The sequence below is a fragment of the Oncorhynchus mykiss genome, chromosome 8, assembly GCF_013265735.2.
Source record: "Oncorhynchus mykiss isolate Arlee chromosome 8, USDA_OmykA_1.1, whole genome shotgun sequence".
In the NCBI taxonomy this organism is placed as follows: Eukaryota; Metazoa; Chordata; class Actinopteri; order Salmoniformes; family Salmonidae; genus Oncorhynchus; species Oncorhynchus mykiss.
Genome location: NC_048572.1, coordinates 4,737,141 through 4,758,719, shown reverse-complemented (window position 1 = coordinate 4,758,719; position 21,579 = coordinate 4,737,141). Strand labels below are relative to the sequence as shown.

Here is a 21,579-nt window from a genome sequence, read left to right as displayed (position 1 = left end):
GTAGTGAGTGCCGTGTAGTGAGTGATGTGTAGTGAGTGCCGTGTAGTGAGTGATGTGTAGTGAGTGCCGTGTAGTGAGTGATGTGTAGTGAGTGATGTGTAGTGAGTGATGTGTAGTGAGTGCCGTGTAGTGAGTGATGTGTAGTGAGTGATGTGTAGTGAGTGCCGTGTAGTGAGTGATGTGTAGTGAGTGCCGTGTAGTGAGTGCCGTGTAATGAGTGATGTGTAGTGAGTGCCGTGTAGTGAGTGCCGTGTAGTGTGTGCCGTGTAGTGTGTGTACATTACAGTACAGCCCTTAACCAGCACCATCCATGCCACTGTTTGAGCAGGCAACACAGAGCTCCGTCATGCTCTGCGCCATGCCAGTCCAGGCCCTCCACCACGTGGCTCCTCTCCCAGGGTAAATCGTTTATTTTTGTGTGTGTGACAGGGGTGCCGATATGTGAGAAGAGCCAAAATAGAGATGGAATCAGTCCTGAGGCGGCTGGACTTAACCATCACGCAACACTGCACAAATCAGATGAGCGCAACGCCATTGAAATCATATGCTGCCAGTTGACATCAACTTCCTCCACACCCATAGCGTCTCTCCCGTCAAGTCACTGCACTGTGGACGATGATGTCAAACGCTCACAACTACCCTCGCCTGACTTACTGCACGATGTCAGTGATGTGGTTTTATCATAGGCCCATGCTGCCTGGAGGAGAAAAAAACAACAAAATATTGGTTCATAGAATTCTTGACAAATGTCGCCACCTAGTGTTTATGGAGGTAGGTGCGCTCTGTAAAAGGGCCAGTCTGACAGTGGGCATGCTATGCTAGCCGGATGTGACGTCATCTATGAGGTAGTTGTGCTCTGTAAAAGGGCCAGTCTGACAGTGGGCATGCTATGCTAGCAGGATGTGATGAGGAAAACAAGTTAGATTCAACATTGAAAATCGCTCAAATACCTTTAGAAAACCATTCTTTATTTCAACAAAACAGACCTGTTTGTTAAATAGATGTGACATTTACAGAACAACATGGACTGTTATACACAACTATAAATCTGTGTTTCTAGAAATGTGACGGGGAGGGAAATCACTTTATACAGGTACAGATTCAATACATTTTTCAAATTAACTGCCAATATGACAACATTCCATTCAAACAATGCAGTCAATCCACAGCCTGTCTCAAAAAAATTGTAAATGCAACAAGTATTGACATGGTATCATTGGATACATTCTTCAAATAGTGTTTGTGCCACTGCTGTTATTATCGTGTCAATATTGCATTAATAGTTTATGATAAGATTGGAGAAGTGGTACAGGTACAGATACAGGTAGTATAAAATTATCTTACAAAAATACTCTACCCTTTATTAGAGTGACACGACAACATAACGCACCTTCCCAGCTGTTTTTTTATTACGTCATCAATTGCTCATTTTACAATCAAATCAGTATTTGTAAAAAAAATTCCTCCGAGATATTTGTGCATTCTTTCAAAGATTAATAAAAAAAAAAACAAGTTAACGACAAAAGATTAGCAAAAACAATCAGCCTCAATGGCTACCTATTGAAAACTGATGTCACACGTCTTTGTTTTAGTAATGCTTCCATGCAACTGAAACCTTAAAAAGGACAAGTTTGCTTCATTTTTTTACAACTAGTCTATTTTCTTACATTTGTTTTTGAGAAAATTACCCACACCTGCGATTCACTTCCTCGTTGTGTAGTACGTGGGGTGGGGGGGGCTCTGAAAAAAAACAACCAACACGCTCCAAAAACGTCCTTTTAGAAATGGAAAACGCGCTCAGTATAGAGCTGACGGTCTTTACACGTGACATTGTGTCCTTCCCGAACTTTATCCGCAAACGTTATATTCCATTTCGTGCAACTCAAGCCATTTCCCCCATCCAGCTGTTCCATTCTCTGTATAGTCAGTCTGCTGCTAGAATGAACAAAGAAGAAGTGACGCTTCAGTCGCTACAAAAGTAAATATAAATGTATTGGATAAAAGTTCAGAATGACACAATTTCATCGTTACAACGTCTATCGATTTCTAAAAAGACGCATTTTGATGTTTTTGGCACATTTGTTGTTTTTTTCCCCCCCAGAGCCCCCTTACTGCACAACGAGGATTGGGGTTAGTAAAAAAATATATAAAATAAAAAAAATAGTGTCTGGATCCTCAAAACTTTGGATTTGGTCTTTTAAAAAAAAGCTAAATGATACTTTGAGGCTAGCACCCCCGCCTTTTGCCCTCAGAAACGCCTCAAATTCTTCGGGACATGGATTCTACAAGGTGTTGAAAGCGTTCCACAGGGATGCTGGTCCATGTTGACTCTACAAGGTGTTGAAAGCATTCCACAGGGATGCTGGCCCATGGTGACTCCAACGCTTCCCACAGTTGTGTCAAGTTGGCTGGATGTCCTTTGGGTGGAGGACCATTCATGACACACACAGGAAACTGTTGAGCTTGGAAAAAACCCAGCAGCATTGCAGTTCTTGACACAAACCGGTACACCTGCCATCTACTATCATACGCTGTTCAAAGGCACATAAATCGTTTGTCTTGCCCATTCACCTTTTGAATGGCACACATACACAGTCCATGTCTCCATTGTCTCAAAGCTTATCAATTGTCACAAGGCTTTAAAATCCTTCTTTAACCCATCTCCTCCCCTTCATCTACACTGATTGAAATGGATTTAACAAGTGACATCAATAAGGCATCATATCTTTCACATGGGTCAGTCGGTCATGGAAAGAGCAGGTGTTAATGTTTTCTATACTCAGTGTATACTGTAGAACGACAGTATTATTTGTGCTAATTTTGGACAGTAAACATTTTGTAGATTAGATATGGCACATCTAGAAATTATATATCTAGAAATTATACAGAAATAATATTTGTTGTTGCATAAATATTGGATGTCTTTTTGGACAGTGTTAAAGGGAAGTGGTCGTAAACACTTCCTGATTGTGCTCCTCCCCTAAACTTCACATTCCACAGGGTGGGAGATGCTGGTGATTTAATGTGTGTGTGTGTGTGTCTCCAGCAGCTCGTCCGTCTCTAAAACCTTGTTCCTTCGAGGACTGCGGAGGCAGGGAGGTTCCCGTCATCGGGATCTGAAGGGACCTGTCAATCAAAACAATTTGTCAATCACGTTCCAGCTTAAGACGATGGGTTGCAAAGTTCTTTCCTAACATTTCCAGGTTTTCCATAAATCCTGCTCATTTCCTGCTGATTCCAGGAATCTTACAACCAGGATTTATGGAAGCTGAACTTTTTTCCCCCCTCGAAACTAGAATTTTGCAACTAATATTATTACAAGAGCAAGTAGACCAACTGTTTTAGTATCCGTGGCAACATAACGGAAAAACTAAAATACCAATAAACATAATATGCTACATAAAATACAAGAATGTACACTGGGTGTACAAAACATTAGGAACACCGGCTCTTTCCATGACATAGACCAGGGGTATTCAACTCACCCTACGAGGTGACGGTTTTCTATCCTACCTAATAATTAATTGCACACACCTGGTGTCTCAGGTCTAAAATCCAGTCCCTGATTAACAGGGGAACAATGGAAGAAAAAAAATGCTATGGAACTGAGTTCCAGAGATTAGACTGAGGGACATAGACTGACCAGGTGAATCCAGGTGAAAGCTAGGATCCCTTGTGTTAAATCCACTTCAAAATCAGTGTAGATGAAGGGGAGGAGACGGGGTTAAAGAAGGATTTTAAAGCCTCGAGACAAATGGGACATGGGCTGTCTATGTGTGCCATTCAGAAGGTGAATGGGGAAGACAAAATATTGAAGTGCCTTTGAACAGTGGTATGGTAGTAGGTGTCGGGAACACCGGTTTGAGTGTGTCAAGAAGTACAACTTAAGAACTGCAACTTGACACAACTGTGTGAAGCGTTGGAGTCAACATGGGCCAGCATCCCTGTGGAACGCTTTAGACACCTTGTAGAGCCCCATGACCTGATAAACTGAGGCTGTTCTGAGGACAAAAGGGGGTGCAACTCAATATTAGGATGGTGTTCTTAATGTTTTCTCCACTCAGTGTATTTATAGACCCAACTACACAAACATGAGTTACCACACACATCCTATTGTACTACAGAGATACTACATACATCCTATTATATACTAAAGAGATACTACACACATCCTATTATACTACAGAGATACTACATACAGGTGAAAAGATCAGAAGCTGTGCATGAATCATGGAATCTGGAGTGTGAGGTGGAAAGTGAAGATGGAAGGAAAAGAGGATTGAGATGTGAGGGGTAACGTTTTTTCCAGAAAGCTTCCTATCACTTTTAGCCAATTAGAAAAGACACATCTTAGTAATAAAAAAAATCTTCCAGGAAATCTCGACCCCTTTTTGGTCAAAAGTGAAAGAGGTTCAGATAAAAGAGGGAATCCTAACTTCCACTTGTTTATGCACGAATGTCAAAATGCAGAGACTGCATTCTAATCTGACTTAAACAGGAAGTTAGGATTCACCCCTAAGAGAATAGTGGACAGAGAAGCGTGTGGTGATTGTTGGTTCGGTTTGCTGTGCCCCTACCTTGGCTCGTCTGAGGTTCGAGCTAAGAGTGTAAGCGTTAGGGGGGGGGGGGGTTAGTGATCAAGTCTGAGAAGAATCAGAAGGGCTGTCCAGTCTCTTGATTAGAGCCGTGGCCCCGTAGCCCTGCTGCTGTCCAGAGAGCAGTCCGTCCTCCTGGAACAGACAGTCTTTATTTTTAATTGACCTTGATATTACGGTCAGGGGGGGGGTAGGAAAGTGCTGTGTTATCATCGCTGTCTAAAACCATATTTTCAGGACAAAGGAAAAGAGCATCCACGTTTGACCATTAATGAATATACATTTATGAAACTTCAGGATGTTATTTTGGAAAACGTTTTCCTTGGTTCTAGACTAGAGTCATGAAATGTTCCGATTACGTCGAGTTACTTTCAATACATTGTAACAATTTTAAAAAAAAAAAAAGGGGCCAAAATGGAGTTACAAGGTTTTCTTTCCCCCGAGAGTGACGTTATCTTATCTTAGTTTACCAGGTTTTCCTATTGAGGTTTAAAACACCTCTCAGATCTGCCCGTCCCAAACGGAACGCTTGTCTGAGGGGCCTGGGGGACAAAGGTCGAGAACGACGCTCTCTTCAACCTCTCAAAATCAGCCACAAGGTCTTGTCAATCGCCTTTGGTTAACACTGCTCTTTCTCATGGTTAACGGTCTCAAATATATCTGTCTATTGATACAATCTCTTTCTTGCTTTCTCTGACCTCCTGTTCCTGTCTCTTGCTTTCTCCTTTTTTTTTGAAAATCTCACAGCAACGTTACCAGTAGTGAGACAAGCACGTGATCATTAGGATTCAACATTCTGCGGTGTAACGGATTCAACATTCTGCGGTGCAACGGATTCAACATTCTGCGGTGCAACGGATTCAACATTCTGCGGTGCAACGGATTCAACATTCTGCGGTCCAACGGATTCAACATTCTGCGGTCCAACGGATTCAACATTCTGCGGTCCAACGGATTCAACATTCTGCGGTGTAACGGATTCAACATTCTGCAGTCCAACGGATTCAACATTCTGCAGTCCAACGGATTCAACATTCTGCAGTCCAACGGATTCAACATTCTGCGGTCCAACGGATTCAACATTCTGCGGTGTAACGGATTCAACATTCTGCGGTCCAACGGATTCAACATTCTGCGGTCCAACGGATTCAACATTCTGCGGTGTAACGGATTCAACATTCTGCGGTCCAACGGATTCAACATTCTGCGGTCCAACGGATTCAACATTCTGCGGTCCAACGGATTCAACATTCTGCGGTGTAACGGATTCAACATTCTGCGGTCCAACGGATTCAACATTCTGCGGTCCAACGGATTCAACATTCTGCGGTGCAACGGATTCAACATTCTGCGGTGCAACAGATTCAACATTCTGCGGTACAACGGATTCAACATTCTGCGGTCCAACGGATTCAACATTCTGCGGTCCAACGGATTCAACATTCTGCGGTGCAACGGATTCAACATTCTGCGGTGCAACGGATTCAACATTCTGCGGTGCAACGGATTCAACATTCTGCGGTGCAACGGATTCAACATTCTGCGGTGCAACGGATTCAACATTCTGCGGTGCAACGGATTCAACATTCTGCGGTGCAACGGATTCAATCTCAATAGAATTATCAAAAATAATAATGACAACTGACGATATTAGTTACTGGAGGTTAGTGTACAATGGAATCGGCATCGGTCTGTATGATCGACTCTTTCTCCAGAAGGAAGTCGTCAAATTTGACCTCAGGCAACAGTGGACATCAAAACACAGATAAAACAGACAGCATCAAACAGACAGACAGACAGACAGACAGACAGACAGAGACATCAAATAGACACAAACAGCATCAAAGACAGACAGCATCAAAGACAGGACATCAGACAGAAAAGAGGAGACAAGTTATTCTAGGAGCAGCATCAAAAGACTGTTAGGTGACTTTGGGAGCATGCTGCACACCAGAAATACTCAGCTGCGGATATCACACACACACACACGTTATGTTCCTAGGTCGTCATTGTAAATAATAATTTATTCTTAACTGACTTGCATAGTTAAATAATGGTTGAATAAAATAAAAATAAAGTTATTCTATCCTCGTATGGACCTAAAATTCATTTATATTCAAAATCCTATTTTCCCTAACCCTTAAACTTAACCCTTAACCCAACCCTTAACCCAACCCTTAAACTTAACCCTTGAACTTAACCTAACCCTTAACCCAACCCTTAACCCAACCCTTAACCCAACCCTTAACCCAACCCTTAACCCAACCCTTAACCCAACCCTTAACCCAACCCTTAACCCAACCCTTAACCCAACCCTTAACCCAACCCTTAACCCTTAACCCTAACCTAGTCTTTGTCCTCAAGGGGTTGTGGGAAATGTCCCCACAAGGTAGAACTTTCCTTCTTTTACTATCCTTGGACTTCAGGTCCCAACAAGGACAGAATAACCCCCCCCTCCCACCACACAAACAGAACCACCCACTGCCCTAAACCCCCTCCACATCTACCCATACTTACAGCTGCCTTGGCCAACTGGTTAGCCTTCTGTCTCTGCAGGTCTGACTTGATGAAGCCTGGAGAGACAGAACTACATGTTTTAGAAAGACGACATACTGTTTGCTAAACAAAATGTCAAGAATATTCCATTGCAAAAAGACAGTGAGGTACAGCTTCCACTAGGGGGCACCACTAACACAATGATAGACCATAATACAGTCTGAAGTCAGTTCCTAAATACTGCACAGTAGCCAGCTGGGCTGACCCACCTCATTAACATAATCATCTAGCCGAGCTCTCATGTAGGAGAACGTGGACTTCAGCCCTGGTCTGTAGTAGTCATTATGTACGTCTTTGTAACACAGTAGGCCTCTAGACTGGCCCTTAAATCTTATAGTCCCATCATTAACAGTCAGGTCAAAAGGTCCTCTAGAGTTGTCTCTCAGCCCTGGACTTCAGTAGCCAACGGCTACATCCCAAATGGCACCCTATTCCCTATATAGTGCACTACTTTTGACCAGAGTCCATACAGGTAGTGCACTACTATTCCCTATATAGTGCACTACTTTTGACCAGAATCCATACAGGTAGTGCACTACTATTCCCTATATAGTGCACTACTTTTGACCAGAGTCCATACAGGTAGTGCACGACTTTTGACCAGAGTCCATATAGGTAGTGCACGACTTTTGACCAGAGTCCATATAGGTAGTGCACTACGTAGGGAATAGGGTGCTATTTGGTACACACATTTATATATTTTTTTAAATTATTGGCACATTGTAACCTCCATTGGGAAGTTTATGGTGAAAATCAGAGGAGCTGGGTATTAACTCTCTCTCTCTCTGTCAGTTGAAGTACGGCCCTGAGATGGGCCTTCCCCACCGGGGGTTTCAATAGGGAAAACATACCCAGCACCTCAACACGCCATTTCTGCTACTGCTTGTAGTAAAACCTTCAAATTATACAGCTCGGATGTTACACAGTAACCACGGTAACCACGACGACATAAACACATTCTAAGACCTCGACCTGTTGCAGGAATAGATTATTGCTTCGTAACAAAACATGAACTACGGACTACACATAAACCCGAAGGAAAACATTCATTAAATGCAGTAAAAGTGCAGTAACTGCGTTTTTTTTTTTGGGGGGGGGGGGGGGGGGGGGGGACGCAGTAATTACAGAATAACTGCTGTTATACGGCATTGTACTGCAGTTATACTGTTAATCTGCTAAAATTGTAATGATTCGCCTAGCTCCTCATGTCTTTTGCACACAATGTATACGGACTCTTTTTTTCTACTGTGTTATTGACTTGTTAATTGTTTACTCCATGTGTAACTCTGTGTTGTCGTCTGTTCACACTGCTATGCTTTATATCTTGGCCAGGTCGCAGTTGTAAATGAGAACTTGTTCTCAACTAGCCTCCCTGGTTAAATAAAGGTGAAGAAAAAAAAATACTGCACTCTGACTGAAATCATAAATTTTTTTTTTCGTAAAAAGGAAGTGATACCCTTTTCACTCAACTGAGCTGAGCTGTACAGTGCTGGCCTGGTTACACATCCACTATATAGTTGCTGGAACCATGTAGGAAAGGAACTATCAGAGCCAGCAGAAGGGTTCAGATCGGATTCGGCACCATAGTGTGAATAGGGTCTAGGTACATGAGCTTAGGCTCTTCTCACATTGACGAGAGTTAAGGAGATTTAGATTCTTGAGACATTCATAAAAATGTACATTTGCAAATTTCCTCCGAAGGTCACACACTTGCTAGACAGTTCCCCCCCCCCCCCCCCCCCCCCCCCCCCCCCCCCTCCAAGCAGGACAGTGTAAACAGAATTGTCTCGTTGAGCCAACACTCCTACAGTATAAATGGTAATAGCAGAGCAATGTTTTTGAAACATCTGAAATGTATAGACATTTTCCTTATTAGAGACTCGATTTATTTATTTCGTTTTTAAAAAATCTGATATTGCAGTACGGGAATCTTCATAACACCATTTATTTTAATGCAAAAGCGAGCATCAACTGCCCAGGGAATTAACAATGTAATGATTTGCATGATCTTTATGAAATTTAGCATGTTGGGTTCTAAGGTAGGCCGAAAAGCAATCGAACATTGGCTGACGTTAGCATTTAGCCAAGGTTGAAGATATACAGGTTAAGACAAAGTCGTCACTAATCTGGGACCAGCGCCGTTGCTAACTACCAGCGCCGTTGCTGACTACCAGCGCCGTTGCTGACTACCAGCGCCGTTGCTGACTACCAGCGCCGTTGCTGACTACCAGCGCCGTTGCTGACTACCAGCGCCGTTGCTGACTACCAGCGCCGTTGCTGACTACCAGCGCCGTTGCTAACTACCAGCGCCGTTGCTGACTACCAGCGCCGTTGCTAACTACCAGCGCCGTTGCTGACTACCAGCGCCGTTGCTGACTACCAGCGCCGTTGCTGACTACCAGCGCCGTTGCTGACTACCAGCGCCGTTGCTAACTACCAGCGCCGTTGCTGACTACCAGCGCCGTTGCTGACTACCAGCGCCGTTGCTGACTACCAGCGCCGTTGCTGACTACCAGCGCCGTTGCTGACTACCAGCGCCGTTGCTGACTACCAGCGCCGTTGCTAACTACCAGCGCCGTTGCTGACTACCAGCGCCGTTGCTGACTACCAGCGCCGTTGCTGACTACCAGCGCCGTTGCTGACTACCAGCGCCGTTGCTGACTACCAGCGCCGTTGCTGACTACCAGCGCCGTTGCTGACTACCAGCGCCGTTGCTGACTACCAGCGCCGTTGCTAACTACCAGCGCCGTTGCTGACTACCAGCGCCGTTGCTAACTACCAGCGCCGTTGCTGACTACCAGCGCCGTTGCTGACTACCAGCGCCGTTGCTGACTACCAGCGCCGTTGCTAACTACCAGCGCCGTTGCTGACTACCAGCGCCGTTGCTGACTACCAGCGCCGTTGCTGACTACCAGCGCCGTTGCTGACTACCAGCGCCGTTGCTGACTACCAGCGCCGTTGCTAACTACCAGCGCCGTTGCTGACTACCAGCGCCGTTGCTGACTACCAGCGCCGTTGCTGACTACCAGCGCCGTTGCTGACTACCAGCGCCGTTGCTGACTACCAGCGCCGTTGCTGACTACCAGCGCCGTTGCTAACTACCAGCGCCGTTGCTAACTACCAGCGCCGTTGCTGACTACCAGCGCCGTTGCTAACTACCAGCGCCGTTGCTAACTACCAGCGCCAGTCCCCTTGTTATAACGAGTTACGGAATATTAGAATCCCATTGTCTTAACCTTTGTCCTCTTCAACCTAGCATTCAGCTAGCTAGTAAGCTAATGGGTGCAGACATTTTGTTTAGCTTGCTAGCTTTGTATAATACGAATGACAGTATGATAGCGTTACTGTACATTTATATTCATATGAGAGGGGTAAACGTACATTTTTTTTCTATGATGAAGTTACTTCATGAAGTAAATGTTGTTAGCTAACGTTAGCTAGCTAGCAGCTGTGCCACTTTGTTTGTTTGCCTTGCAACTAAATTAACAACAACAACAAAAATCTACCCTTTAGATGTCTGCACATGCTTGTGAATTATTTCCATAAAAAAATTAGGAGTGTAATATGGTAGATGCATGAAAAGTTTCTTGCATAAAGTGAGCTAGGAACTAGCTAGTTGAATAGTTTACATGCTTAGCCTACTGGCCCAGTGGCTAATTGTAACATTTAAAGTACATTCGAGCTGTGACGCTGCAAAGCAAGAACGTCCTCAGAACCCTCTCTCGGCTCGTGACGTTCCCGTTGCTAATGTGAATTGAAAAGGTTTATGTACATATTATTGATATTTTAAATCATAAAAAAAGACTGAAGAGAGTCTGCCAGACATTGGCTTATTTAATATTTGATCAAACCTTTATTTAACTAGGCAAGTCAGTTTTAAGAACAAATTCTTATTTTACAATGACAGTATACCCAGGCCAAACCCGGAAGACGCCGGGCCGATTGTGCACCGCCTTACGGGACTCCTAATCACGGCTGGACTCAAACCAGGGAGCCTGTAGTGACGCCTCAAGCACAGACCGCTGCGTCACTCGGGAGCCCAAAAGCTTAGTGGTCAACACAGTCGTCTTCGAGACGAGAGTCCGGTCTGGGAATTGAATCCCCTTTATGCTAGATTCTACACCAGGGGTGTCAAACTCCTTCCTTGGAGGGTTGTCTCTCTGCTGGTTGTCATTTCCTTTCAATTTGATTCCAAATAAATCATAAACAACCAGGTGAGGGGAGTTCCTGACTAATCAGGGACCTTAATAGATCAATCAAGTACAAGGGAGGAATGAAAACCTGCTTGTCACCTGTGTTTTACAGTGCTCATCCTTTTCAATCTGTTTCTCCCTCTGTCTATTTAAGTAAATAATAGAGTCTCCTCACGTAAAAATGTCAAAGGGTCCGCCGTACCTGTAAGGACTGATCCGATGAAGAGGAAGACACAGAGGAAGATGTTTCCTGCCAGCGTCCCGTAGTTATCTATTATCTTCCCCTGGCAGATAGTGAAGATGATACCAAACACCTGTATAGGGAGAAACGGGTTGTAGTGAAAAACGCACAGCCAGCCAGGCGTCCAGACAGCCAGGCGTCCAGACAGCCAGGCGTCCAGACAGCCAGGCGTCCAGACAGCCAGGCGTCCAGACAGACAGGCGTCTAGACAGCCAGGCACACAGACAGGCGTCTAGACAGCCAGGCGTCTAGACAGCCAGGCGTCTAGACAGGCGTCTAGACAGGCGTCTAGACAGCCAGGCACATGTATATTTTCGCAAACACAATATATACACAAACATACCAACATTTCCCGATTCTGTTATGGTTCTCTATTATCCCATGGATATGAAAAGCTTTTGATCTGCCAACAACTGTCAGAAGCAGCAGCTGTGTGTTCACCTGTGCAGAGCAGTTGAGCAGGCCTGAAGAGGTGCCTTCACACTCGGGGTAGGTTAGCTCCACACCAAACTCAAAGCCCAGGGGAAGATAGCCTGTCATGAAGAACCTACAGACATAGAAATACCACACAGTGTTGTATCCCTTATTGAAGTCACTTGTTCAATATACTTCAAATCTGTGTAGATGAAGAGGAGGAGACCGGGTTAAAGATGAAGGGGAGGAGACCGGGTTAAAGATGAAGGGGAGGAGACCGGGTTAAAGATGAAGGGGAGGAGACCGGGTTAAAGATGAAGGGGAGGAGACCGGGTTAAAGATGAAGGGGAGGAGACCGGGTTAAAGATGAAGGGGAGGAGACCGGGTTAAAGATGAAGGGAAGGAGACCTGGTTAAAGATGAAGGGGAGGAGACCGGGTTAAAGATGAAGGGGAGGAGACCGGGTTAAAGATGAAGGGGAGGAGACGGGTTAAAGATGAAGGGGAGGAGACGGGGTGAAAGATGAAGGGGAGGAGACGGGTTAAAGATGAAGGGGCGGAGACCGGGTTAAAGATGAAGGGGCGGAGACCGGGTTAAAGATGAAGGGGCGGAGACCGGGTTAAAGATGAAGGGGAGGAGACGGGTTAAAGATGAAGGGAAGGAGACGGGTTAAAGATGAAGGGGAGGAGTCAGGTTAAAGATGAAGGGGAGGAGACGGGTTAAAGATGAAGGGAAGGAGACGGGTTAAAGAGGAAGGGGAGGAGTCAGGTTAAAGATGAATGGGAGGAGTCAGGTTAAAAGAAGGATTTGTAAGCTTTGAGACATGAATTGTGTGTGGTGTTCCATTCACAGGGTGAATGGGCAAGACAAACGATGAAGTTCCTTTGAACGGGGTACGGTAGTAGATGCCAGGCGCACCGGTTTGTGTCAAGAACTGCCACGCTGCTGTTTATTTTTCCCTCTCAATATTAGGAAGGTGTTCTTAATGTTTGGTATAGTCAGTGTACATAGGGATCCTATAATTCAGTTCCTACATAAAAAAAAATATTAAAATGGCTCATCACTATTTGGCCAAGTTGCAAAAATCAGAAGTATGGGGTATAGTTTTACAATTTCTCTTCATAAAATTTTATTTAAACCTAACCCTAACCTTTCCCACACCGCTAGCATTCTGCCTAACCTTAAACGAAGACCAAAAAAGACAAAAATATCTATATATTTTCAGACATTTTTACGATCTAGACATTTTTGACTTTGTAGCTTGACCATATTAGTGGGAAACCACTTCCTTGACCATGACGGTAGGACACCAAAATGTTCACTCTAGTCTTCTATTTAATTCTGTGGTAATACAGCGCCTTGCAAAAGTATTCAGACATCTTGTATTTATTCACATTTTATTAAAAAACTCAATCAAATTTATTTTTTCCTCTTTTTTACACACATCAGCAGACGCCACAAAGTTACAGAAACCCAGCAGTTTAACCCCCCAGGGAGAAAAGCGATGCAGTTGTAGAAGCTCAGTGGTTTTTAGTAGGAAACATCTTTCTGTTACAAAGTGGGATTTTTGACTTAAATCTATGTGCCTTGACAGAGCTTGAAGAATTATGAAAAGAGTAAATGTGTTAATATTGTATATTCCAGATGTGTAGAGACATACCCAGTAAAACTCTCAGCTGTAATCGCTGCCAAAAGGTATTGACTCGGGGAGCTGAATACTTATGATACCACAATATTTTAGTTATTTATTTATTATTTTGTTTTACCTTGATTTAATTTCTATTATACTTTTATTTTTAAACATGAAAAAAATTCCACTTTGACAGAAAAGTTTGTGTAGATTGTTGACAATTTACAATTAAATCCATTTTAATCCCACTTTGTAACAATAAAATGTAAAGAAAATAAAGGGGTATGAATACTTTTGCTAGACAATGTCAACAAGGAGACGTGTATATTGATACCCTAGAGACGCCACAGTCAACAAGGAGACGTGTATATTGATACCTAGAGACGCCAGTCAACAAGGAGACGTGTATATTGATACCCTAGAGACGCCACAGTCAACAAGGAGACGTGTATATTGATACCCTAGAGACGCCACAGTCAACAAGGAGACGTGTATATTGATACCCTAGAGAAGCCACAGTCAACAAGGAGACGTGTATATTGATACCCTAGAGACGCCACAGTCAACAAGGAGACGTGTATATTGATACCCTAGAGACGCCACAGTCAACAAGGAGACGTGTATATTGATACCTAGAGACGCCACAGTCAACAAGGAGACGTGTACATTGATACCCTAGAGACGCCAGTCAACAAGGAGACGTGTATATTGATACCCTAGAGACGCCCCAGTCAACAAGGAGACGTGTATATTGATACCCTAGAGACGCCACAGTCAACAAGGAGACGTGTATATTGATACCTAGAGACACCAGTCAACAAGGAGACGTGTATATTGATACCCTAAAGACGCCAGTCAACAAGGAGACGTGTATATTGATACCTAGAGACGCCAGTCAACAAGGAGACGTGTATATTGATACCTAGAGACGCCTCAGTCAACAAGGAGACGTGTATATTGATACCCTAGAGACGCCTCAGTCAACAAGGAGACGTGTATATTGATACCTAGGGACGCCTCAGTCAACAAGGAGACGTGTATATTGATACCCTAGAGACGCCACAGTCAACAAGGAGACGTGTATATTGATACCTAGAGACGCCACAGTCAACAAGGAGACGTGTATATTGATACCCTAGAGACGCCAGTCAACAAGGAGACGTGTATATTGATACCCTAGAGACGCCAGTCAACAAGGAGACGTGTATATTGATACCTAGAGACGCCTCAGTCAACAAGGAGACGTGTATATTGATACCCTAGAGACGCCAGTCAACAAGGAGACGTATATTGATACCTAGAGACGCCACAGTCAACAAGGAGACGTGTATATTGATACCCTAGAGACGCCAGTCAACAAGGAGACGTGTATATTGATACCCTAGAGACGCCAGTCAACAAGGAGACGTGTATATTGATACCTAGAGACGCCACAGTCAACAAGGAGACGTGTATATTGATACCTAGAGACGCCAGTCAACAAGGAGACGTGTATATTGATACCCTAGAGACGCCACAGTCAACAAGGAGACGTGTATATTGATACCTAGAGACGCCAGTCAACAAGGAGACGTGTATATTGATACCCTAGAGACGCCACAGTCAACAAGGAGACGTGTATATTGATACCCTAGAGACGCCACAGTCAACAAGGAGACGTGTATATTGATACCCTAGAGACGCCACAGTCAACAAGGAGACGTGTATATTGATACCCTAGAGACGCCACAGTCAACAAGGAGACGTGTATATTGATACCCTAGAGACGCCACAGTCAACAAGGAGACGTGTATATTGATACCTAGAGACGCCACAGTCAACAAGGAGACGTGTACATTGATACCCTAGAGACGCCAGTCAACAAGGAGACGTGTATATTGATACCCTAGAGACGCCCCAGTCAACAAGGAGACGTGTATATTGATACCCTAGAGACGCCACAGTCAACAAGGAGACGTGTATATTGATACCTAGAGACACCAGTCAACAAGGAGACGTGTATATTGATACCCTAAAGACGCCAGTCAACAAGGAGACGTGTATATTGATACCTAGAGACGCCAGTCAACAAGGAGACGTGTATATTGATACCTAGAGACGCCTCAGTCAACAAGGAGACGTGTATATTGATACCCTAGAGACGCCTCAGTCAACAAGGAGACGTGTATATTGATACCTAGGGACGCCTCAGTCAACAAGGAGACGTGTATATTGATACCCTAGAGACGCCAGTCAACAAGGAGACGTATATTGATACCTAGAGACGCCACAGTCAACAAGGAGACGTGTATATTGATACCCTAGAGACGCCAGTCAACAAGGAGACGTGTATATTGATACCCTAGAGACGCCAGTCAACAAGGAGACGTGTATATTGATACCTAGAGACGCCTCAGTCAACAAGGAGACGTATATTGATACCCTAGAGACGCCAGTCAACAAGGAGACGTATATTGATACCTAGAGACGCCACAGTCAACAAGGAGACGTGTATATTGATACCCTAGAGACGCCAGTCAACAAGGAGACGTGTATATTGATACCCTAGAGACGCCAGTCAACAAGGAGACGTGTATATTGATACCTAGAGACGCCACAGTCAACAAGGAGACGTGTATATTGATACCCTAGAGACGCCACAGTCAACAAGGAGACGTGTATATTGATACCCTAGAGACGCCAGTCAACAAGGAGACGTGTATATTGATACCCTAGAGACGCCAGTCAACAAGGAGACGTGTATATTGATACCTAGAGACGCCTCAGTCAACAAGGAGACGTGTATATTGATACCTAGAGACGCCAGTCAACAAGGAGATGTGTATATTGATACCTAGAGACGCCTCAGTCAACAAGGAGACGTGTATATTGATACCTAGAGACGCCAGTCAACAAGGAGACGTGTATATTGATACCCTAGAGACGCCAGTCAACAAGGAGAGGTATATTGATACCTAGAGACGCCACAGTCAACAAGGAGACGTGTATATTGATACCCTAGAGACGCCAGTCAACAAGGAGACGTGTATATTGATACCCTAGAGACGCCACAGTCAACAAGGAGACGTGTATATTGATACCCTAGAGACGCCAGTCAACAAGGAGACGTGTATATTGATACCCTAGAGACGCCAGTCAACAAGGAGACGTGTATATTGATACCCTAGAGACGCCACAGTCAACAAGGAGACGTGTATATTGATACCCTAGAGACGCCAGTCAACAAGGAGACGTGTATATTGATACCCTAGAGACGCCAGTCAACAAGGAGACGTGTATATTGATACCTAGAGACGCCTCAGTCAACAAGGAGACGTGTATATTGATACCTAGAGACGCCAGTCAACAAGGAGACGTGTATATTGATACCCTAGAGACGCCAGTCAACAAGGAGACGTATATTGATACCTAGAGACGCCACAGTCAACAAGGAGACGTGTATATTGATACCCTAGAGACGCCAGTCAACAAGGAGACGTGTATATTGATACCCTAGAGACGCCAGTCAACAAGGAGACGTGTATATTGATACCTAGAGACGCCTCAGTCAACAAGGAGACGTGTATATTGATACCCTAGAGACGCCAGTCAACAAGGAGACGTATATTGATACCTAGAGACGCCACAGTCAACAAGGAGACGTGTATATTGATACCCTAGAGACGCCACAGTCAACAAGGAGACGTGTATATTGATACCCTAGAGACGCCAGTCAACAAGGAGACGTGTATATTGATACCTAGAGACGCCTCAGTCAACAAGGAGACGTGTATATTGATACCCTAGAGACGCCACAGTCAACAAGGAGACGTGTATATTGATACCCTAGAGACGCCAGTCAACAAGGAGACGTGTATATTGATACCTAGAGACGCCTCAGTCAACAAGGAGACGTGTATATTGATACCCTAGAGACGCCACAGTCAACAAGGAGACGTGTATATTGATACCCTAAAGACGCCAGTCAACAAGGAGACGTGTATATTGATACCCTAGAGACGCCACAGTCAACAAGGAGACGTGTATATTGATACCCTAGAGACGCCTCAGTCAACAAGGAGACGTGTATATTGATACCCTAGAGACGCCACAGTCAACAAGGAGACGTGTATATTGATACCTAGAGACGCCAGTCAACAAGGAGACGTGTATATTGATACCCTAGAGACGCCACAGTCAACAAGGAGACGTGTATATTGATACCCTAGAGACGCCTCAGTCAACAAGGAGACGTGTATATTGATACCCTAGAGACGCCACAGTCAACAAGGAGACGTGTATATTGATACCCTAGAGACGCCACAGTCAACAAGGAGACGTGTATATTGATACCTAGAGACGCCACAGTCAACAAGGAGACGTGTATATTGATACCCTAGAGACGCCAGTCAACAAGGAGACGTGTATATTGATACCCTAGAGACGCCCCAGTCAACAAGGAGACGTGTATATTGATACCCTAGAGACGCCACAGTCAACAAGGAGACGTGTATATTGATACCTAGAGACGCCAGTCAACAAGGAGACGTGTATATTGATACCTAGAGACGCCTCAGTCAACAAGGAGACGTGTATATTGATACCCTAGAGACGCCCCAGTCAACAAGGAGACGTGTATATTGATACCCTAGAGACGCCACAGTCAACAAGGAGACGTGTATATTGATACCCTAGAGACGCCTCAGTCAACAAGGAGACGTGTATATTGATACCTAGGGACGCCTCAGTCAACAAGGAGACGTGTATATTGATACCCTAGAGACGCCAGTCAACAAGGAGACGTATATTGATACCTAGAGACGCCACAGTCAACAAGGAGACGTGTATATTGATACCCTAGAGACGCCAGTCAACAAGGAGACGTGTATATTGATACCCTAGAGACAACAGTCAACAAGGAGACGTGTATATTGATACCTAGAGACGCCTCAGTCAACAAGGAGACGTGTATATTGATACCCTAGAGACGCCAGTCAACAAGGAGACGTGTATATTGATACCCTAGAGACGCCAGTCAACAAGGAGACGTGTATATTGATACCTAGAGACGCCACAGTCAACAAGGAGACGTGTATATTGATACCCTAGAGACGCCACAGTCAACAAGGAGACGTGTATATTGATACCCTAGAGACGCCAGTCAACAAGGAGACGTGTATATTGATACCCTAGAGACGCCAGTCAACAAGGAGACGTGTATATTGATACCTAGAGACGCCTCAGTCAACAAGGAGACGTGTATATTGATACCTAGAGACGCCAGTCAACAAGGAGATGTGTATATTGATACCTAGAGACGCCTCAGTCAACAAGGAGACGTGTATATTGATACCTAGAGACGCCAGTCAACAAGGAGACGTGTATATTGATACCCTAGAGACGCCAGTCAACAAGGAGACGTATATTGATACCTAGAGACGCCACAGTCAACAAGGAGACGTGTATATTGATACCCTAGAGACGCCAGTCAACAAGGAGACGTGTATATTGATACCCTAGAGACGCCAGTCAACAAGGAGACGTGTATATTGATACCTAGAGACGCCTCAGTCAACAAGGAGACGTGTATATTGATACCCTAGAGACGCCAGTCAACAAGGAGACGTGTATATTGATACCCTAGAGACGCCACAGTCAACAAGGAGACGTGTATATTGATACCCTAGAGACGCCAGTCAACAAGGAGACGTGTATATTGATACCCTAGAGACGCCAGTCAACAAGGAGACGTGTATATTGATACCTAGAGACGCCTCAGTCAACAAGGAGACGTGTATATTGATACCTAGAGACGCCAGTCAACAAGGAGACGTGTATATTGATACCTAGAGACGCCAGTCAACAAGGAGACGTGTATATTGATACCCTAGAGACGCCACAGTCAACAAGGAGACGTGTATATTGATACCCTAGAGACACCAGTCAACAAGGAGACGTGTATATTGATACCCTAGAGACGCCAGTCAACAAGGAGACGTGTATATTGATACCTAGAGACGCCTCAGTCAACAAGGAGACGTGTATATTGATACCTAGAGACGCCAGTCAACAAGGAGACGTGTATATTGATACCTAGAGACGCCTCAGTCAACAAGGAGACGTGTATATTGATACCTAGAGACGCCAGTCAACAAGGAGACGTGTATATTGATACCCTAGAGACGCCAGTCAACAAGGAGACGTGTATATTGATACCCTAGAGACGCCAGTCAACAAGGAGACGTGTATATTGATACCCTAGAGACGCCAGTCAACAAGGAGACGTGTATATTGATACCTAGAGACGCCTCAGTCAACAAGGAGACGTGTATATTGATACCTAGAGACGCCTCAGTCAACAAGGAGACGTGTATATTGATACCTAGAGACGCCTCAGTCAACAAGGAGACGTGTATATTGATACCCTAGAGACGCCTCAGTCAACAAGGAGACGTGTATATTGATACCTAGGGACGCCTCAGTCAACAAGGAGACGTGTATATTGATACCCTAGAGACGCCAGTCAACAAGGAGACGTATATTGATACCTAGAGACGCCACAGTCAACAAGGAGACGTGTATATTGATACCCTAGAGACGCCAGTCAACAAGGAGACGTGTATATTGATACCCTAGAGACAACAGTCAACAAGGAGACGTGTATATTGATACCTAGAGACGCCTCAGTCAACAAGGAGACGTGTATATTGATACCCTAGAGACGTCAGTCAACAAGGAGACGTGTATATTGATACCCTAGAGACGCCAGTCAACAAGGAGACGTGTATATTGATACCTAGAGACGCCACAGTCAACAAGGAGACGTGTATATTGATACCCTAGAGACGCCACAGTCAACAAGGAGACGTGTATATTGATACCCTAGAGACGCCAGTCAACAAGGAGACGTGTATATTGATACCCTAGAGACGCCAGTCAACAAGGAGACGTGTATATTGATACCTAGAGACGCCTCAGTCAACAAGGAGACGTGTATATTGATACCTAGAGACGCCAGTCAACAAGGAGATGTGTATATTGATACCTAGAGACGCCTCAGTCAACAAGGAGACGTGTATATTGATACCTAGAGACGCCAGTCAACAAGGAGACGTGTATATTGATACCCTAGAGACGCCAGTCAACAAGGAGACGTATATTGATACCTAGAGACGCCACAGTCAACAAGGAGACGTGTATATTGATACCCTAGAGACGCCAGTCAACAAGGAGACGTGTATATTGATACCCTAGAGACGCCAGTCAACAAGGAGACGTGTATATTGATACCTAGAGACGCCTCAGTCAACAAGGAGACGTGTATATTGATACCCTAGAGACGCCAGTCAACAAGGAGACGTGTATATTGATACCCTAGAGACGCCACAGTCAACAAGGAGACGTGTATATTGATACCCTAGAGACGCCAGTCAACAAGGAGACGTGTATATTGATACCCTAGAGACGCCAGTCAACAAGGAGACGTGTATATTGATACCTAGAGACGCCTCAGTCAACAAGGAGACGTGTATATTGATACCTAGAGACGCCAGTCAACAAGGAGACGTGTATATTGATACCTAGAGACGCCAGTCAACAAGGAGACGTGTATATTGATACCCTAGAGACGCCACAGTCAACAAGGAGACGTGTATATTGATACCCTAGAGACACCAGTCAACAAGGAGACGTGTATATTGATACCCTAGAGACGCCAGTCAACAAGGAGACGTGTATATTGATACCTAGAGACGCCAGTCAACAAGGAGATGTGTATATTGATACCTAGAGACGCCTCAGTCAACAAGGAGACGTGTATATTGATACCTAGAGACGCCAGTCAACAAGGAGACGTGTATATTGATACCCTAGAGACGCCAGTCAACAAGGAGACGTGTATATTGATACCCTAGAGACGCCAGTCAACAAGGAGACGTGTATATTGATACCCTAGAGACGCCAGTCAACAAGT

The 21,579-nt window shown here is 44.6% G+C and overlaps 1 protein-coding gene across 3 annotated transcripts in view; it reads right to left on the bottom strand.

The window, feature by feature from the left end:
• Positions 1 to 2,653: 2,653 nt before the first annotated feature.
• Positions 2,654 to 21,579, bottom strand: part of LOC110529278 (feline leukemia virus subgroup C receptor-related protein 2) — a 50,612-nt gene continuing 31,686 nt past the window's right edge. For 2 of the 3 annotated variants that reach the window (XM_036984603.1, XM_036984601.1), the window contains 5 exons: positions 12,027 to 12,132; positions 11,547 to 11,658; positions 7,113 to 7,168; positions 4,578 to 4,730; positions 2,654 to 3,126 (listed from right to left, as the gene is read on the bottom strand). In XM_036984603.1, coding sequence (XP_036840498.1) covers positions 4,638 to 4,730; positions 7,113 to 7,168; positions 11,547 to 11,658; positions 12,027 to 12,132 — 367 coding nt within the window. In that variant the 3' untranslated portion in view covers positions 2,654 to 3,126; positions 4,578 to 4,637. The remainder of the gene's footprint in view (positions 3,127 to 4,577; positions 4,731 to 7,112; positions 7,169 to 11,546; positions 11,659 to 12,026; positions 12,133 to 21,579) is intronic. The other variant, XM_036984602.1, reaches the window with a different exon arrangement.